The sequence below is a fragment of the Falco punctatus genome, assembly GCF_963210335.1.
Source record: "Falco punctatus genome assembly, chromosome: 18".
NCBI lineage: Eukaryota > Metazoa > Chordata > Aves > Falconiformes > Falconidae > Falco > Falco punctatus.
Window position 1 is genome coordinate 802,837 of NC_137598.1, and position 27,936 is coordinate 830,772.

The 27,936-nt window shown below is 49.9% G+C and overlaps 1 protein-coding gene across 7 annotated transcripts; it reads left to right on the top strand.

Moving 5' to 3' along the window:
* The first annotated feature begins 579 nt into the window (after positions 1 to 579).
* On the top strand, positions 580 to 27,696 carry ARNT (aryl hydrocarbon receptor nuclear translocator). 7 transcript variants are annotated; one of them, XM_080368306.1, is made up of 23 exons: positions 580 to 738; positions 8,509 to 8,620; positions 9,927 to 9,971; positions 10,992 to 11,036; positions 13,623 to 13,667; positions 16,099 to 16,312; positions 16,473 to 16,686; positions 16,770 to 16,835; positions 16,946 to 17,045; positions 17,445 to 17,510; positions 17,992 to 18,077; positions 18,529 to 18,605; positions 18,779 to 18,913; positions 19,374 to 19,448; positions 20,246 to 20,397; positions 22,166 to 22,276; positions 22,482 to 22,560; positions 22,951 to 23,074; positions 23,692 to 23,791; positions 24,455 to 24,605; positions 24,823 to 24,982; positions 25,449 to 25,600; positions 26,756 to 27,696. In XM_080368306.1, exons 1-23 carry the CDS (start codon positions 714 to 716, stop codon positions 26,843 to 26,845), a joined length of 2,424 nt encoding a protein of 807 aa, XP_080224432.1. In that variant the 5' UTR covers positions 580 to 713; the 3' UTR covers positions 26,846 to 27,696. The 7 variants fall into 7 exon arrangements, with proteins under 7 accessions (XP_080224432.1, XP_080224433.1, XP_080224435.1 ...); XM_080368307.1 differs by having other exon boundaries at positions 25,449 to 25,591; XM_080368309.1 differs by having other exon boundaries at positions 24,455 to 24,554.
* The last annotated feature ends 240 nt before the right edge of the window (positions 27,697 to 27,936 follow it).

The following is a 27,936-nucleotide window of genomic DNA, read 5'->3' on the forward strand; positions in this document are numbered from 1 at the left end:
GGACCCGCACCCTGTCTCTGCCCCCGCTGTGATCACGGGGTGGCCAAGGCTGAGACCCACGAGCCACAATCACCCAAACTAATGCTTTACTGGTGAAGCCCCAAGTCCCAGTCCTGGCCCAAAGCCCTGTTCCAGTCCCGAGCCCAGTTCCCACCCAATCCCCATGCCCAGGCAGAATCCCTAATCCCAGTCCCAACTCTAATCCCAGTCCCAACCCTAACCCCTGCCCCAGTCTCAACCTTAATCCCAACCCTAATCCCAGTCCCAATCCCAGCAGGATTTCTGCCCTCCGCCAAAAAAAAAAAAAAATATTTATTTTTTAAAAAAAGAGCCCCAACACGTGACGTCACTCAACCCGACCTTTAACTCGCTCCACGCGCGCGTCCCTCCCCACGCGCCCCCGGCGTGGCCACGCCCCCTCACCGGGCCACGCCCCCTCACCGGGCCACGCCCCCTCACCGGGCCACGCCCCCTCCCGTGGTAGGGGCGGGGCAGGCCCGCGCTCACTCTACCCTGCTGGCCGCGCCGTCGGGGGCGTTCACCACGCCCCCCTCCCCGGTTAGACCAATAGGAGCGCCGCAGCTGGCTCCCGCCCCGCCCCTCGCGGAGGGCAGGTTAGGCTGCGCGGCAGCGCGGAGGGTTTTCCTGTGCCGCCATCTTGGCAGTGGCGGTGAGGAGGGAGGCGGGGGGGCGGCTGCCTGTGCGCGCCGGCCATGGCAGCCACCGCCGCCAACCCGGGTGAGCCGGGGCCTCTGGGCCGGGTGGGTGCGGAGGGGCGGCTGGGCTGCGGGAGTCGTGGGGAGGCTGAGGGGGTGCTGGGGGGGTCGGCTCGGGGCGCTGAGGGAGCTTTGGGCCGGGCAGGGGGCTGCTGAGGGGCCCTGAGGAGAAGCAGCGCTGGGCGGAGGGAGGCTGGGGCGGGGGGCTGGCGGTGCCGTTAGCGGGGCTGGGCTGGGCTGGTGGGGGGGGCTCGGGCCGGCCCGGAGCGGGGCTGGGCTGGGTGGAAGTTGTCACCCGGGGCTGGAGGCTTGCGGGGAGCTGGGTCGGTGGGGGTTAGGGCTTGGCCGGGGGCGCTGAGGGGGTATCCGGAGCTTGGGGGGCTGGGGGCCACGCGTGGGAGCCGGTGTGGGAAGGGGGCGCCTGGGGGGGGCCTGGGCTGCTTGTCAGGTGGCAGCAAGTTGGGAAGGAGGCACCTGGCGGAGCGGCAGGCGGTTTGGGAAGCAGGTAAGCTGGAGGGGGAGAAGGAGACCCGGTGCGAGTTGGTGATATCGAGGAGCAAGATGCTGGTGCTCGTCTCCGCACCCTGAGCTTCGGCGGCTGGCACATGCCGGCGGTGGTGTCCTGCCAGCGGGGGTCTGGCTTCCATCCTCTCCCTCCCGGGGGGGGCGGAGCAAACACTAGTGGGTTCTCTTGCCTTTGTTGTCCTTGATGGTTTATGTTGGTTTGAGGCCCTTTCTATGCTGTATGTCTCATTGAGCTTTTATTAATTAGCAACAGACAAAATCTGATGTGCTGTGTCGAAAAGGTTTTTTACAAGTCTCCTCTCTACCTGTTTAAACTGCTGAGCTGAGTAGCTGGTGCGTACGGAAGGGTGTGAGTGCCTGTCAGCAGAGAGCAGAATATTCCTTCAACTTCGGCTCCCTCAGGTCGATAACCGAAGGGTGACTCCCTGTTTGGAGGAAGCTAGAAGTTGGTGATACCTGATGCCTGCTGAAGCAAGCTGAAACTTTTAGGCTTTTTCAGATTGCTGGCTAAATTGCTCTGAAATCAGTATGTGTCTGGAATAATGCAGCCTCTGTGAAGTTGTGATGGTTTTACAACGTGGCAACTGACATCAGAGTTTGAGCTTCTGTGTTTTCTGGGCTTTGTGTTTTGGGTTGGTTTGGGGTTTTTTTTGGCTCGTGGTTTCTGACTGTTGTGGCTTGAGGCTGGTGAGGTCTTGGTTGGCATGGCCTGTACAGGTTTATTGAGGATAGTTCAATGTAACTTCTGAAGGATGATTTTTTTGTTTTCTAACGATATAGGAAGCTATTGTGGCTTTAAATATTGAAAACATTTTGGGTCATTTGTCTGTGGTGATTCTGAGGCAAGCGTGCAGAACTGGTATCTGGAAATATGTGGTTGTGGTTTCACATAATGATCTGAAATTCCTCAGCGATCAGAAGTTAGAGATGGCGTGTTAGGAAAAAACACAAGAACTCCTTATTCAGTTTGGCAAAAATACATCTGAAATGGAAACTGTCAAAGTTGTGATCCCATCCTGCAGCAAAATACGCTTTTGGCTCACAGCAATATCCCATGAAAGTGTGAGATTATTCCAAGTAGTAAAATCTCAGTCATGTGTATTGGTGGTGGTGTGGGCTTGATCAGGAAGTTCATTTCTTCTCCTGCCAGCGTAATGCTAGATCGAGGTTGCACAGTTTGGCGGACAAAGGATGCGTAGCCAAATGTAAAGCAAAAAAAAATGCTGCTGCTTGGGGTAAGGATGGAAAATGTACATTACGAGCCAGCTCTATAAGAATCCAGTGAATGAGAAAGGAAGATACTCGTGGCTTTAAACTGTTCGTGTATTGCAGAGTGTTTATATAAGTGTAGTCTTCGGAGCTGCGTGATATTTTGCCTAATAGGAAAGTTTGAAACAAATTTGCAAGGAAAAGAGAAAGAACTTTCAACATCTGCATTTAATATTTATAGCTTCAGGCAGACTGACCAATATTAGCTTGGCCATTTTAAATGGGGGTGGGGAATACAGTCTGCATAAGCGTTATATACATGGAGATTATCAGTAAAATAAACTACTTGTGAAAGTTCTTTAAAAGCTTGGTCCTCTTCTCCTTGATGTTGAAAAACAGACTGCAGGGCTCCAGTGAATACAGGCTAATGCCCCCAAATATGCTGAATGTCCTCACAGCTTGAGCAGGCCGTGGCGAAAGATGGGGAAAACTGACCACAAAAATAAGTTAAAGCTTTTGTGTGTGTTCAAACTTAGTGGAAAAATAAGTTGGAACTTATTCCAAGTGTTCAGACTGCAGCTTGTGTTCAGTGTTGTGCCATCCTGGGCCTTCTGTCCTTCCTCGGAATGCTACACCAGCAAAGGAGATCACCTTAGAAACATGTGAGAGAGATGGATAAAGCGCTTTCTGTTTTTTCAGATAAACTTACTGAAAAAAAAAGTCTGCAAAACTTTTCTGCTTCCTCATCTTTCTGAGGGTGACGTGAGCTCCTGTGCAGTTTACTGGTCTTGTTTAACTGAAAAAGACTTAAACTGTGAGTTGTGCTAGATGGAAAGCTTTCAGTTATGCCAATTTAAGCAAGTTTTATGTTAAAATCTCCTGGTTAGGAGTGAAAAGTGAATAGCTTCCACTAACCAGGAGGAAATACGAGGAGGGATTTAAAAAAAAACGTGGCTTGCCTTACTTGCATTACTTTACAGGTTTTATTATTAACTTGGACTATTAGGATATTTCTGGTGCTGGCTGGCTGAATATAGGATTCATCAGCTTCACTTTAAACATTTACTTTCCTGAATGCATGATTTCAAACCCTTGAAAATGGAAGGTGCGTTCTTGTCTGGTTTTTTTTAGTTAATTTCTGTAATGCTTCTTGGAGAAGGTTCCCATGGGCATGAAAGTGCTGAGCTGGCATTGCATGGGAAGTTCAAACAACCTAAAAAAAAAAAAACCACCACCTACTTTAAAAATAAATCTCTTTAACGTACCTGAGACACAGAAATGGAGACGCTTTGTAAATACAAAGCCAGGTGCGCCGTTTGGACCGAAGCCTCACACTTGGGAGTGAAATGCAAGTAGTTGTTAAAGTAGCATGCTGTTTATCTTAGCAGCTCTTATCTGCTCAAAACCTGCTCTAAACTTCCTTTGCTTTTTTTGAGAGCTCACTAATGGCTTAAGTTTAAATGAGATCTTGCTATGCTAAAATGCGCTAGTGGATCCTGAGCCTTGGCGAACAACTATATGCTAAAAGTCTTTGCAGCAGGAACCACCGTTTTTGCTGTGCTTTGTACAGTGCCTGGCTAAGTGGTACAATAAAAATGCGTTTAAGAGCTACGGCAGGCCCTTCTTGTAAATAACAGTTTTGAATATTTTCTTTGACTTTATTTCTGAAGCTTTTTCACTGTTGAGATGCCAGTAGTTGCAACAGAGCCCTTCCCAGGAGAGCTGGGCTGGAAGTCTGGCTCTCGAGATGACATTCCCTTAGCGATCTTCCAGCCTATTCTGTTCTGGGTCGAACTGTTGCCTGAATTGTGGTTGTGCTTGCAGATTTGTATTCAGTTACAAATGAGGATCTGTAATTTCTCCAAGCCGTCTCTGCTTATCTCTTCTGGCCTTAATTAGATTTAACACATGCTAAAGGCAAGCAGGGATTGATTCTGGAAAGAGCTGGAATAGACCTAACAAGGATGTTGCGCTGTGAAACCCACCCTGCCCTCTGAGAAAGATCAACTGGGACTTCTGGTGGCACATGTGTTTTTTGAAGAAACCACTTCCAAAATGAAAATGAACATTTGTCCTGTTGATCTTAATATTGATTGTTTCAAAGGAATATGTTCCTTGCTTGCCTCTTTATTTGGGAGGAGATGAAAAATGTTGTTCTCACCATCTTGGATAGCTAAGCATCCTGATATTTGGGAACTGGTAGTCACTGCTCTGAACAGCAGCTTTCCCGGTGATGGTAGTTTAAGTTGTGAAATTGGTGTTTCTTGGTTGTAATGTACCGGGCTTTCTTAGAATTGGTTGACTCTGTTAGCTGGATCTTTGTCTCAGGTTGCCTCCAGCTACTCCCATCTTGCCTTTTACGCTTGGAGTCGGTGGCTTTCAAGTGCCAAAGTGGAGGGATTTCTGTGGAGCGACTGCTTTTCTCACGACTGGCATCTGGGCCAATGGATTTACGGAGCACGTGTGCACTGGAGACGCCTTCACCACCCCGCTGTTGTTGAGTGCGAAGCTTTCGGAGCTTGCATTGATGGGTTGGGTGCCAGCAATTCCACGCTAACCTCAGTGTATCGTTGCTCTGTGGCTTGTGTTTGGATTGAGGTAAAATGGGAGTTTTGAAAGGAAGCTTTGCATTCGTGTGAGTGTCCTAGAAATTCTGAAGGGTGAAAAAGCTCGACAGACCTCTTCCCATCCCATCTGGCTGCCCCACGCTCTCCCTGTTTTTGGGGTAAGGATGTGGTAGAGAGGCTGGTGGGTCATGTGAAAGAGTGCATAACCATGTTGATGCTCTCCCTCACTGTGCAGAGCAAAATATTAACCAGTTGACACTGCCAAATCTCAAGATACTTTATGTTCTTCCACTTGTGAAAGGGCGCATTGTACCACGAGAGGGAAATGTTTCCGAGTAGGAAGCTGAAGCACGAGGTAAAGTGGTTTCATCGTGACATGCTAGTCCACGCAGCAGGCTCCTTGGAAATATCAAAGGCTCAGATGAGGCATTTAAAAACAAACAAAGACGCCCTCCCTCCCCCTCAACCCTATTTAAAAGTTAGTTTGCAGAGGAACAGCACAGTGTCACTTCCTTCCCTGCCCAAAAGCGGAAATTCCTCTCTCCTTAATAAAATGATTATCTGCTGTGCTCCAGAAACTTGATTTCAGAGCGTGGCGTTTAAATACGTATGTTGAAAAGCCACAGGCTCCTGGGAAAAAGGAATAAACCTTCTGACCTGGTTTACTCACACTTGAGGCCGTGTTCCGCTAAACAAAGACCTTTGATATCGGCCCTTTCTGCGCCTTGGGACTTCACTTGGAAATAAAGGAAGGGGCACAGAGGGTCCACGCAATCCGAAATCGAGCGGAGAGGAGATGGCAACGCTCCATGGTCACAGCGTGGAGGATGGAGTGCGAGGAAGGCCAACCTCCCTTTATTTTAAGTGCATCACATCAGCTGACTTGACTTTATCACATAGGGACCGGTTTCCCAGCAGAGACCTTACGTATTCACATGGTGAAAACCACTAACCTCAAATAATTTTCTGTCTTTTAAAAATTTGTTTCTATACTTGATTCTTTGTTCTCGGATATTTTATTTTTTCTTGAAACATCAGAGAACTCCTTGTGTTTTGTTGCTGTAGTTGGTGTTGAAATTGGGCGTGCTCACTCATGCTGTTGTTTGGGACTGTTATTGTTGGCCCCTTCAACTGCTGAGCGCTGGGCTGGATGCTTATTCCATATTTTAGCCACCCTTGGGAAATACTATGGACTGGCAAGGAAGAAACGTCTTCAGCAATGCCAGCTGCTCGGAGGAAAACAAATCAGGCAGTAATAGAGGCTAGCAGTATTTCTGTGGTGAAAGATTATTTATATTTTAAGTTTTTTTATTATTTTTTTTTTTAGAAATACCAGAAATTTTGGAGCATGTTTTGTGAGAGCTAGAGCTGTTGCTGCGAGCCAGCTGCTGTGATCCAGCCGCACTGCTGCAGAGGTGGTTGGGCTGTTGCACAGCTCCGCTTTTCGCTGCGACTGTCCAACGCTGGCCGTACTGCTGAGATTAAACTGCTGTCGGCTTGAAATCTGATTTCAGGAACTGTAAAAATACTTGTTAAAAGCCAGATGTACCTATGATATTGAAAATGTTTTTTTTTTTCCTTTTCTGATGCTAGACATGCAAAAGGCTGCGTTTTATGTTTGATGAGGTGAGAAATAAAAATGGGCAGCGTTGCACAGAAGCTTGCTATGGCATAACTTGCCATTACTTTTGAGGCTCGGCTTGGCTCCGCCAAGATTTGACGGCCTCTCAGCTTAACCTCTGGGTTATTGCCGTATTTATTAAACGTAACTTCGATTCTTTGCCTTGTCCCACCAGTTCTGGCAGTGTTTCCCGCGTGAGCAGCTCTCGGTGTACCTTTTTGCTGTGGGTTTGGGAACCCCGGCGGTAGGCTTGCGTGTGCGTTGGGTTGGGTTTTTTCGGTCCCCTCCGCTCCGATAAATCAGAAGCGGTTTGTCCGCTCTGTGCAGCTCCGTTTGCAGAGGCTGAGGTGGGGGATTCTCAGGCTGGAGCCAGGGTGGCTGCTTGGGTTGCAGTCTAGCAGTCGGGTAGCAGCAAACTTCACACCCCACGACCGCTAAAATGGGTACGGAGCTGACTTATTTCAAAACCACGAAAAAACGCCTTCTATGTTGAAAAGCCGCATCTGGTGCAGATCGGACTATGTTAACATAGAGGAACGTTGAACGCAGCTTCAGGCAAATCCAGGCTGAGCAAGCTTTGAAGAGCTACAGAACCTCTTCTGCGTGCTCCCAGGCAAGTGGGATTAGGGAAGAGCCAGGCGTGAGGACGGGAGAAGTAAGGCACAGTGTCTGCTATCGAACACTGGCTCTCGGCTCGCAAGGAACGAGAAATCCCTGCTGGTGCTGGAAGGAGCTGGGAGCTGCCTGTGGGGAGGTGAGGGGGGGGGGGGCGTTCTCGGCACCCAAACGCAGGGCTTGGGAGCCCACCCTGCCCACCCAGCTGGGGGGCGGCTCTGTGCCTGCGTGGAGAGCCCAGGCTCTCTGCTTTCATTGTGGAAAAAACCCACCGTAACGCATAACAGGCTCGGGCCTGCCATCTGACTTGTGAGGGCAGCGCATCAAGTTCTCCGCTTAGACACTTCTTTCTCCCATACACATAAAGGGCTGGTTTTCATGTCTCAAAGCAGAGGTTTTATTTTCTCAAATGTCGTGTCTTCCTGAGACCTCTCGGAAGCAGCGCTGCAATGTTGTGTGGCGCCGTTTCTGAAGGCTCGCCAGTTCCACACTTCTCGAGAGCTTTACCTGCCTGGTTCATCTCTTAGAAAGCACTGATTGAGTTTCCTACTCCTTGTGCAGCTTTTCTAAATGTAAAACACAAGGTTTTTAGCTCCAAGCCAGACTGCTGTCCTGCTTAATTGGGGGTAGCATTGGGTCTTCCCTGAAATCACGTTGGTTTGCTCTGGGTGCGTGGCCAGTTGTGGAGGAGCGTAGGCAGGGACTGGTAATCAAGCCTGTGGTGCCCTCAGGTCAGTACTGCTGAAGAGTAGAAATGACTGAAAAATCATGGTTTTCAAGGTGCCTTACAAGTGTCTTGGTTAATTCTTTGTCTCTTAGACTGGGAAATAAACGCTCTTCAAGAGGCAGCATTAATATTATTAGGCAAATGCCCAGCTCTCCTCTCCCCTTCTGTGTACCCGTGCAGCCAGCATATGAGAATGGGTTCAGCCCCTACCACCAGCACATCGGGCTCCTCCTCTCTCTAAAAAGAAGACCACATCTTTCAGTTTAGCGATCTAAGCTTTTGAGCTTATGAAAACAGCATGTGCTCAAAGCTTGAAATGGACCCTTAGCACAGGCTCTGGAGAGGCAGGAGATGAAAGGACTAGAAACAGACATTGCACAAAATCTATCCACATCAGATGCTGAAATGCAATTCCTTTTAATGGAAGCTATATGTGGAGAATACTCCACCCTCTGAACTAGAGGGGGATTTGACGTAATACTGGTTTCTTTTCTTTTCTTTTTTTCTTTTTTCCACTCTCCTGTTTAGAAATGGCATCAGATGTTTCCTCGCTGGGTGCAGCTGTCAGCTCTGGGAACCCTGGAGCGGGTGCGCAGGCTGGAGGGGCCATCGTTCAGAGAGCCAACAAGCGGCGCTCTGGGTGAGTGTGTGCTCGGGATGTGGGCAGTTTGTACTTCTTTGGGGGGAGGTGTGTGTGCAAAGCGTGTTTTCGAGGAAGCATTCTTCTCTTGAAAGAGTGGTTGCCCTTGTGATGAGGAAAATTGTCTACCTCTAAGCAAAGAAGCTTCCTGGTTCCTTCAGGTGCGCTGATTCCAGTCCCTTTACTTCGTAGTGGTACGCTTTATGCCAATCATACGCACTGAAGCCAGGTTCTGTATTACATTAAAAAAAAAAAAAGTATTACAAAGTTGAGTTGCACCTCATGGGAGAAAAGGGTCACTCACCAAGGATTGAGGGTAAAGAGGAGTTACTGAAGCAGCGAGACAAGCCAGTTGCTGCAAGAGAGGCAGAACAGAGAACGCAAATGTTGGGGCCTTACTGAAACCTCTGCAACTGTGCCCTCTCTGGGAGGGGGTGGGGGGGAAGCCGCAATGTGCTTGTGGTGGGCTTTTTGTTTGCTAAAAATGCCTTTGCAAATTGAAAGGATATTGAGTGGCTGCTCTGAAATTCCTGGCACAAGAAATTTCCTCTTAATTTTCAAGCTAATTAAAATCTCTCCCTGCCCCCCGCCCCCAGTCACTCAAACTCTTTCCTCCACCTCCATTTGCTGGCACTCCCGCTCCCCTGCAGCTCCTCCCATGCTGTCTGCTACTTGTTCCTCGCACTTCATTTACAAACACGCATGCTGCTGAGCTGCATCTACACGCCAGTTTTCCATCCCGAAGGGGAGTGTGGCGAAAAGCCTTTCCTCTGTCCTCCCACACTTGTTGGAAATGGGGTTTCGACCCTGTTAGAGCAAACACGGTGACATCGTCTGCTCTCGAGCTAAGGGCGCTTACTGTGCAGGTCACCAGACTGAACTTTAACTCTTGAAGTATTTTGCCCTCCTCTTTTTATTTTTAAATGCAACCGATCCAAGCCTTTAAGTTGGGAGTGCTCCATTTGTAGGCTGTTGATCGGTCCCTTGAGCAGGGAGGAGCAGTTGTGGCAGCCAGCTGGGTTTCGGATTGCTGCTCAGAGATCCAGAGCTTTTGGAACAGGAGGCTGTGATGCAGTGGGTGCTCCAAGCAGGCTTGCTCTCATTTGCACTGTTTCCTTGCTCCGATTCTGATAGACATGTGAAGGAGGCCCCCTCCTAAACTTTGTGGGTAGTTTCACATTAGCCCTGGGATTACTTATATCTTCCTTTCAAGAATCACCTGCATCCCTGTAGGGACAGACAGAAAAGCAGCTTGTAAAGGAGAAACCGCTTCGTTCATCATTATCTTCTTGCTTCTGTTTTTCAGGCTTGATTTTGATGATGATGGAGAAGGAAACAGTAAATTCCTCAGGTGAGGGAGACAGTCGCACCCTGAAGTTTCTGGTGTAGGTGTGCCTGTGCATTCCCCCCAGAGCAGGAGCATGCTGCTTTTCCTCTCCAGCACCGCAGAGAGAAGCAGGGGTGTCTGAGGGAGGCAGTGCTCCACTTGCTTACAATCTCCCCTTTCTCTTAGTCAGCAGTATTCCTCCATTTTGGCAGCTGCTGCCAAAGTAAAGCTGCTGTGCACATGGGGCTGCTGAGTCCGGAGAAGGAGCCATGGCTGGGAGGGGATCCTGTTGCTCCTTGGGTTCAGCCTCCACCTCGGGCCTCCCTGGCAGGCCTCGTAGCGAGACGAGGCTAGCTGAAGAAGTGAGCCTCACGATCCCTGGGCTGAAGCAGCATTGCAGAAGCCCGTGATGATGTTGCTGTGTTCGATACCAGTATCTCAAAAGATTAAACAGTTACCGTGAACGCTTCCAGCAACCTGCTGGTTGCTCCGGCACGCCGCTCTAGGAGCACTGGCCGTGCCCCTGTTGATGGTAGAGAAAAATCTTCCGCCAAAGAGCTTAGTGCCTCAGACACATGTTACTGAATTCTCATCTGTTGTAAGGATGCTTTAGTTGCAGAGACATCCTTACTCCTGAGGAGTTGGCGAGGCTGCAAGTGAGTCTCCTCTTACGATCCATATGGAACACAGAAGAGTTGGAAGATCTGCTGAGATCCTTTGGATGGGGGTCTTGATTTGGGCTAACTGTATCTTCAGAGTGCAATTTAACCTGTTTCTTAAATTACTGAGTTATGATGCCACTGTCCTTGATATAAATGTGATGTGGAAAACCTTGTCAAGGTGATAAAAGACGGCAGTTTAATTATTTTTAACTAGATAAATGTAGAGTGTGGTTCTGAGTGCCTACATGTGGCAGAGTTTGCCTTTTTAACACCAGTCCTTTTTTTGTGTGATGTATTAAACCTTGTTCTTTTGTCAGTCTCTTTGGGAAAGAAGTAAGTATAAACACTTTAAGAACTCTGCTTCCTCTCCCCCTTCTCCTAGATGCGATGATGACCCGATGCCAAATGATAAAGAGAGATTTGCCAGGTAAGAATCTGCTGTGATGCAGTTTTTGAAGCTTTTGGTGCCAAACCACTTTAATGTAAGCGAGATCCTGCAGCACCTTTCTAACTAGTGGGTGCACCAAAGGATCCAGACATTTTCCTTGAAGTTTTTTGGACCAGTTTGTTATGAGTGTGATGAAATTACATTCCTCTTTTTCAACGTTTCTTTCAGCTGTTGCCTTGGACTCCCATTCTTTTCTCCTGCTCAAGAAACTTGCACAGATACAAGTTTCACGTTCAAGTTTTACTTGAACGGGGTTCCCTGGCAAATGCTGTGGTTTGTGTGTTTTGTGGGAGAGTTAGGCAGAAGCTTTTTCTCTAAATGGGGGAGCTCCTAGAGATCAGAGTGTACAGTAACATTACAGACAATATTTTGACTCTGATTGTTTACTTATTGATGGCTGAAAGTAGCTCTGTATCATCTAGCGCTGGGCCTGACCTCATGGTCATTTTTACGGCTTTCTGAAGCCTGTGGAACTCCATCTAAGTATTTCATGGGTTTATTTTGTGTTGCTGTGTGATGTTTTTGCCAGTGAGGTGGTTTTGTGTGTATTCAGAGTACTGTAAATTCCAGGGTGTCCCCTTGGCGCAAAGGCACATCATGCCATGTCTTGCTAAGAGTTAAACGAGCTACGCTTAGCAGCTTGTCTTAAGGAGGGCTCTGACTTCAGAAATCCCTGAAATTGGGGTTAAAATTCCAGTGATTGAGGACACTGGGGAAAGGACCACCCAGCATGTTGTGTCAAGGAGCCTGAGGGTCAGAGGGTCAGATCACGTTGCAGAGCGAGCCAGGGTGATGCTGGGTGTAGGGGCCCTTCCCTGGGATTTCTCTGAGCTCGTGCACTGAAACTAGCAGTCTAGAAATGCTTTGCAAAGTGCTTATTCTGTAATGTTTTGAGCCAGAGCTACAAACCTGTGTCAGTCTCTACGCAGAGAAACAAAAAAAAAACCCAGTAAAACCAAAATTTCAGGTCACTCTCATGCTGTTACCTGCCAAAGGGCTAGCAGGGACTTCTGGGCTGGGGTTCTCTAGATTTTTTTGAAGTGGGTTGGCTTGTTCTGAAGTCAAGCGAACGAGAAATGTGTTTGCCAGCCCACCTCAGATAACTTTGTTCCCTAGCGCAAGTCCTAAGCTCTGGGAATGTAAGGTAGAGCAGACCCTAATAAGTACTAAGATAAGGCAAAATACCAAAAAACCCGCCTGCTGTAGGCAAGCGCTGCAGTGCAGAACAGCTTTGTGGCCCTTGAAGTTAAAAATTTTACTACCAAACCAGGTGGTGCCATAGCTGGGGTGGGATCTTGGTTCTCTGTGCCCTCTGTTGCACTGTGGCCTTTGGTCACCCTGGTTAATACAGATGTGGTAGGTGAGGGAGAAATAAACAAAGAAACAAAACAATCCTGTGTGGCTTCAGAACTGCAGAGGCAGCAGCAGTACCCGTCTGCTTTAACATCGAGGTTATTGCTCGCAGTTGCCGGCTCGGGCAGTGAGGATGGTAAGGAAAGTGGCGAAAGCCCCCTCTGCTCTGTGCCGCTCGGGCTGCCCGTAGCTCTCGCATCTGTTTCCCGGGAGTGCTCCTATCATGCTCCTCACGGCTCTGGCAGCGCTCACTTTCCAGTACATTCTTCCCTCAGATGATGTGAGGCAAAACAAAGCATGGAGGTGAACGCGACTACTTTTTTGAATTATTTTTTTAAGTACTATTCTAAAACCTGTTTGAGGTGGAAGGGTAACACAGCAGACTAGTGCTAAAAACACCTCCCGTGCTCCATAAATGCAGTTAGGTTTTAGATGCTCAGCCTCTGAGAGATTGCGTGCCTGCCTTACTGAACACAGGTGGTACCTTCTCTTCTCCTTTCCTGGAGGTAGCTTTTGGGGGATTATTTGTTTTCCAAGGCAGCCAAACCCCAAGAGGAATATGTACCATCAGCCTCTGTAAAACAAGGTTTGCAGATTCCTTTTCCCTGAAAACTGAAAGTGCATGGAGGTTGGTGGGGGTGTCTGTGTGTATTTTTGTAGATGATGTGCGTAACATCTCTGTGTGCCACTTGTCGTGTAGCCATTTCGACTGTGTTGTCCTCAACGGTGTTGATGTAGCAGCATTACAAAAAAGTGTTGTTGGCTGTGAATCTTACACTGTCTTTGGATTTTGGGGTATTTCTTAAATCTGCTTTTCTGAATTGTTAATACTATCAAAGAGGCTATTGGTTTGTGTTTTGTGTTTGTTTTTTTCTTTAAAGAAAGAGTCGTTTAATGTGACTGGAACCCTAATTCCGCGTTCTGCCATTAACCTTCTAATCATGTGCAGAATGACCTGCACCTCAGTTACACGTAGAACGGCTACCCTTGCCTCTTTCATAGGCTTGGTGAGCGCCTTAAAACTTCAAAACAATGTAGATGGTAGGCAGCTGTTTAATGTGTGGTGTTACAAACTAATGACTGCTTTGTTTTATGGAATGGCTCCTCTGCAAAACAGACGTGTCTGTAGGCTGGGTTTCCTAGTACATCTTCCCATTTTTCATTTCTTTAAACTTTTTCCATTTTAGCTTAGATCGCTGATTTTATTTTTAGGTCTGATGATGAACAGAGTTCAGCGGATAAGGAGAGACTTGCCAGGTAGGAGAATGGAGATTTCAAGCATGGACAAGCAGAGTATTTCCTTTCCTTAATGTTCTCTAGGCATCCCTTCTCTTCCCCACCCCACCCCCCCTCCCTCATCTGCTGCAGTAGAGGACTTGAAACTGAACAGACTTCTGGAAATGGCTGTGTAATTGGAATTAGGAGGGGAGAGGCATTTAGTCCCCTTGTAAGAGTCTTTGGGGAATACACAAAGGGATTTGCTTGCCAAAGACTGTAGGGTAGAGCGTGGTTGGGCCATTGCTTTCACTGAGTACTGTAGCTTTGCTAACCTGTGCTAAATACAATTTCTCTTGTGCTGGTTCAAGGTGCCAAATGGCCCATTCCCACCTTGGTGAGGTTTTGTGGCAGGAGTACAAAACAGACATGAAAAAAAGTACTAGCTCAGGTTTTTTCTACACCATAAAACCTTCTAGGAAAGGTAGTGTTGTCCTGTGCTTTACAGTGACTTAGGCTTACTGAAAACAGGATTAATTTTTTTTCCCCCCAAGATCCTATTTGCAATTAACGAGGGGCTGTGGCTGAAATGACCGAAGCAGGCCAGTCGAATGCCCTACCGTTAGTACAGCAATGTGCCCCACAAATGTGTGTGCACAGCTGCAGCTGGTTGGGGTGGTGTGTTGTCAGGACCGCTTTTCTCCAGCAGAGAAACACACCCAGCCCTTCCCTGTTTTCAGCTGCAAAATAAAAACTGCTTGAATCGAGGTTCCTGTTGCTCGCCACCCACAGCTCGTTGCTGCTGCGGAGCTGAGCGGTGGCAGTTTCTGAAGAATGGCTTGTTTTGTGGCTTGCCACCTTGCGAACTTACTCTGCAACTACTTTGGAGTGTTCCACCCTGGACTTGATTCTTGAGCAACGCACAGGACTGAAAAAAGACTGTCTTGGGTGCTGAGAATGCCACAGTTCTGGTCAGTTTATTGCCTGCTGGCTGGTTTAAAAAAAAAAAAAATACCCCCCAAGCACAGCCCTTCCAAACGGCAGTGTTGCATAGCTTAAATATTTGAGGAGATAAGGAAAGCCTAGAAGTGGGGCCTGTGCGTACAGCAAACAGCAGTGCGACCCTTTCGTCCGTCCCTGTAGTCAGTTGTTGCTGTCGTGGCACAGCCTGCGGTAAAGAACATTTGGCAGTGGGGCAAGTAAAACGCCTGGTGGTTTCCCAGTAGCTTTTGTCATGAAGGTAGCTTCATTTTCACACTTGAGAACGTGAGTTGGGAGAAACTTGAGTTCAAGGTGAGTGTGATTATTGAAGCACTTCTTTTTCTGATTATCGGTTTCTTGCAGCAAGGAGCAAGGTCACTGAATGATTGCACACACACCTGGTAGTGATAAACGCTCCATTTTGTCTTTATCCTCTTTAATTCACTTGCCTGTCTGTGTTCCTTCCAAGACTTCCATCTCGTTTCCCACCTTGTGCTTCCTTGCATCTGATCGATCCATCCTTCTGTATAGGAAACCTGGCTTTTCAGTTCTGTTTTGGAAAACCCACGGCGGTAATCCAGTTAAACAGCATAAGCTGGATGAAAAGAGCCAAGCCTAAACAAGTTGTGTTCTCATCTCTGGGGGTTGATGGGGACCGTGCCCTGCGAGCAGGCTGGCAAAAGGCATGTGAAAAACCTCTTTTAAGGGCTGTGAGTGGGCAGCGTTGGTCGTGGTGCCCCGTTAGAGGTCCATGCGCACCACTCGGGTGTGTGCTGGTGGGTGGCCAGCCCACAGCTGCCTCGATCCATACAGAAATGAGGTGTGTGTCTGCTCTGAAGCTTTCCCTCTGCCATGGTACTGTAAAAAGTTCTCGATGTAGCTGGGAAGTAGCTTCATAAAAGCACTGCAAAGCGAGACTCTGTCGTTACCGAGGTGCCCGAGTCTCAGCGGCAGCCCTGGCCTCCTCGAACGGTTATCAGAGGTGCACGGGCGTCGGATTTGATTCATCGTCGGACAGACAGTGGGTGGGATGAGGCTTCACAGTCTCCCTGCACCAGTGCTGTGTAAAAGCAGATCTCCTCAGTAGGGAGGCGAGCTTCGCTTCGAGAGCAGAGGCCACAGTAAAGGAAGAAATCCTTTGGCTTGCTGCAGTGTTGTGGAACTGATGGGGAAGCTTCTTTCTCTGCTAAAATAGCTCAGCCTAGCTCGCTACCTTCACCAGGTGCCAGGGAACCGATGTGATCCAAAGCAAGGCTCTTGTCCACAGCAAAGAAGGTCCAACTGTAGACTGTCCTCCTCGCACTTGTTCCTGCGTTCCTTCGTGCACGCCCAGCATGTGAGGCACTTGTAGTCCTTCTAACTCCTGATGACCCTGATGCATCTCTGTGTTTTGCACTCTGGCCTCGTGGAAACGTTGACATGGGGGAAATGGCTGGGGCTTCTGGCTTGTTGGTAACTTGGTCTTCTTCCTCTCCTCCCTGGCTTTTTGCAGGGAAAATCACAGCGAGATTGAACGTAGGCGAAGGAACAAGATGACCGCCTACATCACAGAGCTCTCGGACATGGTGCCCACCTGCAGCGCCCTGGCCCGCAAACCAGACAAGCTCACCATCTTGCGCATGGCTGTCTCTCACATGAAGTCGCTGCGTGGCACAGGCAATACCTCCACTGACGGCACCTACAAACCCTCCTTTCTCACTGACCAGGTCTTAGCTTGACGCTGCCGTGTGGGAAATACTGCAAGCGGGGGGGGGGGGGGGGGTTGGAATTAACCTGTGGGTGGGGGGAGATAGGCACCCAGGGTGGGTTTTGAGGGTGTCAGCTGCTTGGCCCCGGAGTGAAGAGCGTGTCTGTCTGTGAATGCAGGAGCTCAAACACCTGATCCTAGAGGCGGCCGACGGCTTTCTGTTCATAGTGTCTTGTGAGACTGGGAGGGTGGTCTACGTCTCAGATTCTGTGACTCCTGTCCTGAACCAGCCCCAGTCCGAGTGGTTTGGCAGCACCCTCTATGACCAGGTGCACCCGGATGACGTGGGCAAGCTGAGGGAGCAGCTTTCCACATCGGAGAACGCGCTGACAGGTAAAACAGCCTGGGAAGGGACTGGCGGGGGCGGGCAGCACAAAAGCCTGCAGAGGACTTGGATTAAAACCTTCCCTTTGTAGAAGGAACCAAACCCTGGTGCCTTTCTAACAAGGATCCTGCAGCCCCCCCTGAGAATGCATCTAAAGGTACCATCGGTGACGCTTGTGTCTTGCGAGTTTCCTAATATGTTGCCCGGTGCCTGCGTTGGTAAAAGGACTGACGTTGCAGTGGCATCTTCTTTTTTTTTCTTCTTTAGGTCGCATCCTCGATTTGAAGACAGGGACTGTCAAGAAGGAAGGCCAGCAGTCCATGAGGATGTGTATGGGTTCACGAAGATCTTTCATCTGCCGAATGAGGTAATAAAAGAAAGTCCCTAGGGCAGTGTGATTTGAGCCTGAAGCTGAACTCTCTCACTGTCCCCTTCATGCTTCTATTTCGGCTTTTTTTGCTCGTTCTGAGGTAGGCATAAGGTGGCTGAGCTTTCCTCACCGTGCTAACGGTCAAGGTCTTGAGCTTTTTCTTTGCCCTGTGCCAAGATAGCTCTCAAGACTGTTGTAGAAGATCCAGTTTCAAGGAACTGTTTGTCACCTTCCTTGAAGTCTGTAGAATCTTCATTCTGTTCACTTGTGTGGTGGAGATTCAAAGGTTCATCCCCATTTATAGATTGCTTCCTCTTACTCAGGATTGTCAGATCGGACTGATGTTGCCCCAGAAAGATAAAAGCCTGTCCCTTTGCGTTTCTTGTTCTGGTACAGGTGTGGCAACAGCTCGGTGGATCCAGTCTCTGTAAATCGTCTCAGCTTTATGAGGAATCGCTGCAGGTAAATAACACGAGTTACGGGCGAGCACACTGCGTTGCTAGGAGGAAAAGGAGCTACAGCTCCATCATCAGAGCGGTGGGGGCACACTGCTGAGTGTGCCTAGCGAGGACTAGTACGGCTCATTGAGGAGTTCAGATAGATCTGCTGGTAGAGGAACCAAAGTACCGCTGTGTTGAGGAAGATAATCTCGGGAGAAGATTAATCTTCTTTGACTCAAAGATTGGATTTGAAGTCAGCTTAACACCGCATGTTCTTTACGCTGTTGTCGTTGGCTCTGGAGTATGTTGTCCCTTTTTAATTTGAAATTGAGATTGATTCCAACCTCTTCTGTTCTTGAACTTCTTGCATTTATGTTAAGTCTTTGTTCTTTTTTTACCCCAAAGACGTTCCGTGGAAGCTTTTTTGAAGTAAAAGTAGAAACCTTGCCTCGCCTTACCCCGGTTTAATACATAACACAATCAGACTGTTTCTCTCTCCCAAGGAATGGCTTAGGTGCAGCAAAAGATGGTGAACCTCACTACGTTGTGGTGCACTGCACGGGTTACATAAAAGCCTGGCCCCCTGCAGGTAATGGCTTAGCTGAAGTGTTCAGTTGTGGTGGGTTTTTTTAAGAACATAGGGTCTAAAGTTGTCTATTCTATGAACTGAATGTGCCAGCAAATGCTTTGCAAGTATATCGCTCTTTCTTATTTTAAGATTGAACTCAGTTTTTTGCACGTGCTGGATCAGAGATCTGTGTCTCTGGATAGTAGAGATAATGTAGAGGATGAAGATAACACTAGACTTGTCTGATACACTGGCTTGTGCTGGAAGTGGCAGAGTTCTTGAATCCTTCTGATGAAAACAGAGAGTGGAAGGCAACTTAATTTACTGAATTCCTTCACTGGAAATAATGTTGAATTACATCAAAACAGGGTGGGGAGATGTATTGAAGTCAGAAGCGCATGTCTTTTTCCTCTGGGATTAGCAAGTTTTCCTGTATTAACCTTGCTGGAATTTTTTGGCCCTCCCCTCTCAGGTGTTTCGCTGCCTGATGATGACCCAGACGCTGGCCAGGGCAGCAAGTTTTGCCTTGTGGCTATCGGCAGGCTCCAGGTGGGTAGCATGTGTGGATGGTTCAACATCACCTCGTCCTGAAAGTCTGCAGAGTTAAACTGCTCTGTCTGAAGATGTTCCCCACTTGCCACAAATCCAACTGCAGGGCTGGCTGGTCAGGAGAAAGCAGCTCTCGTACGATTCAGTAACGCTGTTCCTGTCTTACCGTGCAGGTCACCAGCTCACCCAACTGCACAGACATGAACAATGTTTGTCAGCCAACAGAGTTCATCTCCCGACACAACACCGAAGGCATTTTCACTTTCATCGATCACCGGTGTGTGGCTACAGTTGGCTACCAGCCACAGGTGAGAAAATGGTAGGAGCTTTCTAAGAAAGTCTGAACAGCAGTTCTTACTTTTCCTTCCTCCCTCTCTTGTATATTGCGGCTCTGCTTATCTAGCAGATCTGATAAAACGATGCCCAGGGCCTAAACCAGACGTGTTTCTTTTCCACCAATTGCTTTTTCATGTGCTTTGCTAAGTACTTTGATCATCGGAAGGATGGATGGCTCTGGATTATGTCTGAAGTCAATTAAGATAATTTTTGCCTCCATTTGAGTTAGAGATCAAATGTTAGTCAGCCGCTGTTGTGCTTCTCTTTAAAATACAGCATGCCAGTTCGTGTACTTGGTTTGTGTAACAGTGATTTGGTGGGGGAGAGCGGTAACTACCTGTCCAAAGTGGAATTAATGAGGCGTACCCAAAAGAGGGAGTCTGCCTGCCAGACAAATGGACTTGATCTCTTTCCCGATTCCTTTAAAACTAGGAACTTCTGGGGAAAGACATTGTGGATTTCTGCCACCCGGAAGACCAGCAGCTTTTGCGGGACAGCTTTCAGCAGGTAAAACATTTTAGCTGCCACTTTGCATGCAGTGTGGTAGTCAGATTGGAAACTGTCTTCGTGCTTGCAAAGCAATGAAATGAATTGGAAAACCAAGAGAAAAATAAACCTTAGATGTTTCTCCTTTGCCCAATGGCAAACAGTTACAGGTACAGTCACAAAACTGTAAATGTGCAAAACAAAACAGAAGCATTTGATGTCTAACTCTTGAATTCATCCTCTGGCTGCTAGTTCAGTCTGCTTTTAGGGCCAGAGACGTGGCTACAGAGTGCCTACTTGAATGCCATGCTTCTGTGGCTGAAACACTGGTTCATCTCTAGGGCCCAGCCCAGTGCTGCAGAACTCGAAATGGATGTGGTTTGCTTGCCCTGTTGTCGTTACTCTTATTTCTGAGGGCGTTGGACTTGTGGCAGGGCAGGTAAGACTGCCCCTGTGCTTTCATGACTCCAAAAAGTAGCTGCTCATATCCATTTGTCCAAATAGTTGGAATCAGAAGCAACAGCATGTGCTTCATTTACCGGAGGCTTTTCCATACATCTCACCAGTGCAAAGAGACAAGAGAAGGGAAAGCCAGAAAGGGGATGTTAGATTCCCCTCCCGTGTCATTCGGGAGTCAAGATAGCGTAAGGGAATAGTGCCAGTACCATTTAGTTGGGGAAGACCGAGATACGGTCTTGTAGGCTTTGAGGCAAAGGGCCATCACGAGATTTTAGTGGGGGGCGGCTTGTGCTCAGAAGCAGGTTGCTCTTCAACACCTTCTTTTATCAGGTACTACTGATGGCATTACGTTTTTTTAGGTGGTGAAGTTAAAAGGCCAGGTTCTGTCAGTCATGTTCCGATTCCGATCCAAAAACCGGGAATGGCTCTGGATGAGAACCAGCTCCTTTACCTTCCAGAACCCCTACTCGGATGAAATTGAGTACATCATCTGTACCAACACCAACGTCAAGTATGTACATGGAAATGACTTGCCAACCACCAGTGATAGCACACGAACCTGATGGGATCTTGTCCCCGAATAACCAGCAACACAGAACTGCAGGAGCTTTGCCCTCTCCCCCTCACCAAGCTCCCCACCAGTTTGCGTAGGCCCTGGAGAAATTACTAAGTCCCGTGAGTGCTCTTTTCCTGGGCTGCAGCAGGCACTAGAGGACTGTAACGTGCAAGAAATGGATTCCCTTTGGCTGTCTCGGTTGTATGGCTTAGCAAGCTGCCAAAGTTCAGCTCCAGCAGTGCCTTTTTTAACTCTGGTTACTGGAGCGAGCCTCCTGGCTGCGTGTTTGCCCCCGGAGCTAATATTAGCGAAGCCTGCCTTTGAATGTAGCTCTTGGGCTGCCGTGACGGGCCGGGGGGGCGGCCGGCCCTGAGAGCGGCTTTTCATGTGAGCAGGACTGTCTGCAGCTGACGGGAGGAAGCAAACACTTATTTTTCTTCACTGCTGTAGTTTGTCCTTGGACTCAGAAACGAGCTGCAGTGGGGAGGCTGCTGTCACTGCTGCGCTCTTCTTTTCCCTCCCTTGACTGTTCTAGTGGGTTGGTGCATCTCCTTTGGGAGTGATCAGAGCTGCTCTCTCTTCCCGTGGAGTGAGCTCCAGGCCCCTTACAGAAGAGCAGCAACTGAAATAAAAAATAAAAAATATGCCTGCGCGTGATTCAGAACGGCAGGCTTGGTGGGTGCAGCAAATGGAGTCTCTCCAGCCAGGCAAACAGAAAGCTAGGCTGCTTGTGGGCAAGTGAAAAGCCGGGATTTTTTTTTTTTTTTTTTTTTTTTTTTTTCCTTTTTGCAGTGAGGCAGGGTCCTAGAGTGCGGGTGGCACTTCTTCCCTTCCTGCAGCTAGTGAGCTGATGCTTTCTGACGAGAAAGTATTAAGGGTTGAGCAGTGACAAATCCCTCTGGCTCTAAAGAGCTGTGGTCTGAGTGCAGGGCTGAAATCTGATGCAGGTCTGATACAGGCCTTAATTCCTGTCCCGCCGTTAGAGATATCTCTTTGAACTCATTCATTCCACACGCATCCATTCTCACATCCATGCTATGCCTTCTAAAAGCACTGCATAAATTCAGACCAGAGAAGCAGCAGTCTGGGTCTGATTGTGTTTGAGGTGCATTTTATCTATGTGCATCTTTGCTGGGATATCTGTATTGGTTCATCTTCGAGATCAGGTCCTACTGAAGCAGCAGTTTGCAAAAGAATTGTCGGGAAAACGCTGGATTTTAATTCCTTTCTTGTGGGAGTTAAACATTAACTGACTTGTGACAGTTAACAGAAGAGCATAAAGAATTCCACCGTCTTGGGCTTAAAACCTAAAGCTGCTGGTGGTCTCTGCAGGCTCCAGCTCTGGAGCATCTGACAGATCTGAACAGAAAACCTTGGGGGTTTGTAGGTTCCTACAACCTTTGCTTGTGCTTTAAGGATGATGCAGATCTGGCCATGCTCCTGGTGTAGGTTATTAATTGCTCCCCTGCTCAGTGACCGAGTGGGATGGGGCAGAGCCCTTTGGCTCACAGCCGTTAGCGTTCTGTTACACGACACACACCCCATTTCAGAGACCATGGAAACGAGTGGAAGGATCCTTCACTCAAACAGGCTTTGCAAAAAGCAAAGCTTCTGATCTTGCCCAAGACAAGTGTGCTTTCCTACACGCAGTAGCCAACTGTTTGCTTTCATTGGGTATTTAAAAAAAAATTTTTTTTTTTTTCTTTCTTTCTTTGCTTTAAAGGAACTCGAGCCAGGAGTCTCGACCTGCCCTGTCAAACTCAATGCAGAGGCCCCAGCTGGGGCAGAGTGTCAACCTTCCCCTGGAGATGGGCACGGCACAGCTGCCCTCAAGGTCAGGAGGTGCTCAGCTCCTTTTACCATGCCTCTCTTGCTGGTTCTGCCCTCCTGTCACATAGCCTTCCTACCCAAACTTTCCTCTCTGCAGCAATGAACTCCTCTGGGCTAATGAATCATTGGTGTAACCACAGAGTATCTGTTTCCTTGGCAATCACTTTTAGCAGCCGGTGTTCTCCTATTACAGACACTTTCTATTTTAGGCAGCAGCAGCCGCCACAACAGACAGAGCTGGAAGTGGTCCCAGGAAGAGAGAGCCTGTCTGGTTATGACCACTCACAGGTAAATCAACAGGGGGTTTGGTTGCTCCTTCCATTTGTTGTCCTGCATTATTTAAATTACCTTTTGCTGGGGCTTTAAAGGTGGCCACCCGAGCCTGACTTGAGGCTGCTGAGAGTTTGGAGAGGAGGCTGTTTTGCCCTGGGTTTTGTTGGATCTGCTTGCTTGATTCTGATCTGCCCCTGTGGCATCCTCCCCACCCTGCCCGTGGTGGTGCTGCCAGCCCTAAATGGCCTCACTGTCCCCCTAAAATACACAGGAGCCCGGAGAGCAGCGCGGCCGCTTGCGTGCAAAGTCTTCTCCTGCAAAGCCTTTGGCTGTTCTCCGTGCTGGTGCGAGACTGCTGGCTTCCTTTGTGCTGTGCTAACAGCTGACGTTTGTACCTGCTCCCAGGTTCCCGTTCAGCCTGTGACTGCTGCCGGCCCAGAGCACAGCAAGCCCTTGGAGAAGGCAGAGAGCCTTTTTAATCAGGAGCGGGACCCAAGGTTCAGCGAAATCTACAGCAGTATCAACGCAGGTGGGGAGCGCTGGGCTGTCAGGCACGGCCAGGGGCGCGTCGCGTCTTCATCCAATTTCGGTTTCGGTCGGGAGTGCACTTTGCTCTTTCCGAAGTCATTCAGCCCAGTTCTGGGCGCAGAGGCTTGGCGTGACTGTGTCGTGGCAGCCCAGGCCTTGCAGAACAGCCGATTTGGATGCCGGGTGGGTGATTCCTGGCTGCGCTGACAGGCTGTTGTGACAGAGAATTGTTGTGCAGCCGACGTTTTGCTGGAGAGGTGTGGGGAGGGAGTTGGGTGATAAAGCATCTCTTGCCCTGCTCTTACTGCCTGCCTTAGTCCCATTCTTCCTGCTTGTCCCTAGAGAGCAGTGCTCTGTGCTCCTAGTCTGAGCACTGTAGTGGATGCTCTAACCCCAGAGGACTTTAATGCAAGTTTATTAGAAAATGGAGAGGAAATCAAATTAAACAGGCTTTTATAAAACCATCTGGAGTCCATGGCTGGATAAAGAACAGTCACGTTTACTTTGGCTCAGAACAGCCTTCCTTCATGCGGGCATGTGTCTCGCAACTGGTTCTCTCTCCCCATTCCTGCTGCCGAGGCTTTCTCAGCCCTGTCGCGAATCGCCCTCTCTCCACAGACCAGAACAAAGCCCTTCCTGCCAGCACAGTGCCTGCCAACCAGCCCCTCTTCACGCAGGGAAACACCTTCACCCCACCACGACCTGCTGAGAACTTCAGGTGAGGCTTCCCCTGCTCATCTCGGAATGGCCTCACGTTAGTTTTACCTTGTCCGGCGGTCGTTCCTGTTCTGTTTGTGTGTCCTGCAACAGCTGAGTGTTCCCAGCCTCTCCCTGCCTGGCAGCGATTGTCCGTAAACGTGCTGCTACACATTCCGCACAGAAAATATGTGGTGGGGAGCCCATCCAGGCGCTGGTTTCTTTGAGGGATGCGGTTGAGAAGGGCTCCTGCTCTCCTCCCAGTGCCGCTTTGCTCCTGCTCAGAGGTGCAGGAGCTTTGGGGCTGTGTGCAGTCAGCGTGGCCCTTCCTCTGCCGTGCCAGTCCTCACCCTCACAGTCACTGTCTCAGCCACTGCCTCGATTCCCGCATAGCCGTCTGCGCAGTTCCTTGCCACAGCTTGTCTGCGGGATAGCTGTGCCTCTCAGACCGAAGCCCAGCAGCTGAGCTGGGTGAGAACTCCCACCGAGCGCTCCTGGCCTTGCCCAGAAACCCAGCACCTCCTGCCAGTTGTACCCACAGCAGGGCAGCACGATGGGCACTGGCGAAGTTACCCACGTTTCTGTGCTTGCTTCCCCGCACCAGTAACTCACACGGATGGTGTTTGTGGCTCTTTGTCCTGTACGTGATGCCCAGTGTCCTAAGGGCACCTCTCCTGTCTTGCAGGAGCAGCAGCATGGTACCTCCTGTCAACATTATTCAGCAGCAGCCCTCGTCAGCGGGCCGGATCTTAGCACAGATTTCACGCCACTCCAGCCCAGCTCAGGTCAGCGGAACCAACTGGGCTCCAGGGACACGGCCGGTGTTCACGCCCCAGGTAGCAAAGCCTGAACCCTCGGTGCAGGCCCCGAGCCCCCGCTGCGTTGCAGACCCTTCTCGCCGCCACAAATCCACCGGCTCTGACGCTGGGTGACGGAGCAGTGCTGCGCGCCCGCGCGCCTCCTCCTTCAGGGCCAGTCCAGCACCTTCTCACCCTGGCTGACATTCAGAATAAATGCAACTCTCGTCTTCTCCCGTTTCTTGCTCTGTTACAGCAAGTGGGGTCCCAGACCGTGAAGACTCGGCCCCCTTCCTTCAGCATGGGGACTTTCCAAGGCACCCCGTCCTCCTTCAGTCCCATGACAGCACCTGGCTCTACGGCTTCTCCTACCGGCGCTGCTTACCCGAACCTTGCCAGCCGTGGCACCGGCTTCAGTGAGTATGACTTGGGGTGCTGGGACGTGGCGGGGGGGGGGGGGGGGGGGGCAACTAAATCCCCTCAGAGGAAATCTGGGAGCTCCAGCCGTGTACAGCCTTGGTGTGATGCGCTCCCCGTGTGTTGGGACAATGCCCAAACAGCTCAATCCCTGTTCACGCTGCCTTTATCGCCTTTAACCATCGCCCCGGCATGAGGCTCCAGAGCAGGTGAATTTTGAACTGTTCTAAGGCTCACTGGGAGGAAACAACCGCCCCTGGGACTCCCCTGCATTTTTCTTGTGCCACCCCTGGATGGGTGCCGACACATGCCTTACTGCGTGTGGTCAGTGACTTTTCCTGGAGGGGGAGATCTTACCAGTAGGCACCACAGAACGAGTTGTGTGCTTCCCAGCGCCGTTCAAGGATCACAGAAACTGGAGCCCCACACCAGGAATCGGCTGCTGACTTGTTCTCTGTCCAACAGCCACGGAAGCGGCGCAGACGCCCAGCACATTCGAGACGCGGGCAGCCGAAGGCGTGGGGATGTGGCCGCAGTGGCAAGGACAGCACCACGGCCCAGCGTCTGGGGAGCAACACGTGCAGCAGCCGCAGCCAAGCCAGCCTGAGGTCTTCTCAGTAAGACGGTGCTTTTGTAACCTCCCGAGCGAGGACTGGTGTGGGCTGATTTGTGAGAACGAACGGGCTTTTGCTGCCTGAGTGTGGGCAGCTGCCTGAAGTGCTGAGGGCTTGTCCCTCTAGTTCATGATCTCTGGTGAGGTCTCAGACTTGTGGATAACCTGATGGAGCTGGAACTGGAGAGGGGAGGGCAGGAGGAGGGTGTCAGCGGGATGGGATTTGTGTCTTGGGCCATTGCAGGATCAGTGTGAAACTACCCGCTCTGCAGTTGTATTAACCCTTCAGCTCTAATTAATAACAAAAGAAGCCAAACACACGCCCTTACCCTGCCCCCAGTCCAATAAAATGAAGATAAGGGAGTTCAGAACTCCACTTGTGACTTGCTACCCCTGCTTTCGAAGGAGTCAGTGCAGTCACAGGACCGCAGACAGGTCGGGGCTGGAAGGGACCTCTGGAGACCATCAGACCAACCAACCCCCTGCTGGAGCAGCTTCTCCCTCAGCAGGTTGCTCAGTTGTGTCCAGGCAGGTTTGGGCTGTTTCCCCAAGAAGGAGACTCCACAACATCTCTGGGCAGCCTCTTCCAGCGCTCTGCCACCCTCAGAGTAGCTTTTCCTCCCATTCAGAAGGAACTTGTGTTGCAGTTTGTGCCCGTTGCTCTGGTCCTCACGCTGGGCACCGCTGAGAAGAGCCTGGCCCCGTTCTCTCGGTGCTCACCCTCAAGGTGTTTGTAGGCATTGACAGGATCCCTCTCAGCCTTCTCCAGGCTGACCAGCCCCAGCTCCCTCAGCCTTTCCTCGTAAGGGAGATGCTCCAGTCCTCTCATCATCTTCGTAGCCTCTGCTGGCCCTTCTCCAGTAGCTCCCAGTCTCCCTTGAACTGGGAGCCCAGCACTGGGCACAGCGCTGCAGAGGTGGCCTCACCAGGGCAGAGGATCCTCCTCACCAGGAGGATCCCCTCCTAAGTCACCGCTCGTGACTTAAGTTTGCTGCTCTCCTGCAGCCTTGGGTGCAAACCCTGGGCGTCCCGGGGCGGGGGGCGGGGGGGGAAGGGACCATCCCAGGTCACAGCACCTGCTCTGGCAAACTCCCGCGTGACTAAATCACTGACGTGGTGCTCTAGAGCGGGGAGTAACTCTCTCCTTGTATCCTCACAGGACATGCTGACGATGCTGGGAGACCAAGGACCCAACTACAACAATGAAGAGTTCCCAGAGCTGAATATATTCCCTTCTTTTTCAGAATAAAATAAGCCCTAGGGGAAGCAAATTATAACTATATATAATATCCATGTGTAAAGGAAAACACCTAAGTCTTTTTTTCAAAGACTGCTGAACTTTCTAAACACTTCCTACCTTCTGGAGGCGAAGCTCTGCCCCACAGCCTGGAGGATGGGCGGCCGTGCAGGAGGAAGGGGCGCTGGTTTTGGGCACCTCGGCGCGGCGCTGCCAGCGGGGGACTGTTGGAGGCAGCAGGACTTGAGTGCTGCGAGTGCAGCCGCACGCACTGACCGAAGGCCCCACACGTCCCGAGCGGTTCTCGTTCCGCACGCTGGGTGGGTCGGAGGAATTCCTGTCTGGGTGACGGACAGCCCCTCCAAAGTTGTAAGGTGGCTTTTACTGTTGGGTTTTTTTATTATTATTTCAATCTTCTTTACCGTGACTTTTTTTTTTCTATAAAACACAAAGTATTGTAACTTTTTAAATATTGGAAGAAACTCTTCCAAGCGTTAACCCTGTATAAGACAAATTCGGGAGGATGCTTGCGGAGGAATCCTGGTCACAAGCTTGGAGGGAGCTTGGCCGCCTTTCGGGGGGCTGCTCCTGCGCCTCCAGCCCGGGGTGCTCTAGGGATTCCCACGCTGGTGCGTGTCTGGACGCCGTCTCTTCCGTGAACTGTGCAATGATGGGCCTCGGTTGTCAGTGCGACCTATAAACTCCCGGGGGGGCCCAGTCGTTCGTGTGAATGACGGGATTGTTAACGAGCCATAAAAAATATTATCAATGTAGCTTTGTTCTCCACGCATCAGTTTCGCAGCTGATGGTTTCTGTGCTGCCGTGAACCGATGGTTCAGCAGGTTTTCTGTTGGGGCGGGGGGGGAAGAAAAACCGCTCTGCGCTTTCCGTGCGATTTCCCCACGTCTAGGTTGAGTTCCTCGCCTTCGTCGAGGAGATGGATGTCGGGTTCTGGACGTGCTGGAGTTGCGTTCTTCACTAGGAGCTGCGAACGGCAGTGTTTGCTCTTAGACTCACCGTCTCCTTAAAGAAAAAACGATGCCATATGATGACCCTGTTGCCAAATCACAAAACGGAGGAGAGCAGGGAAATACCGGGAACAG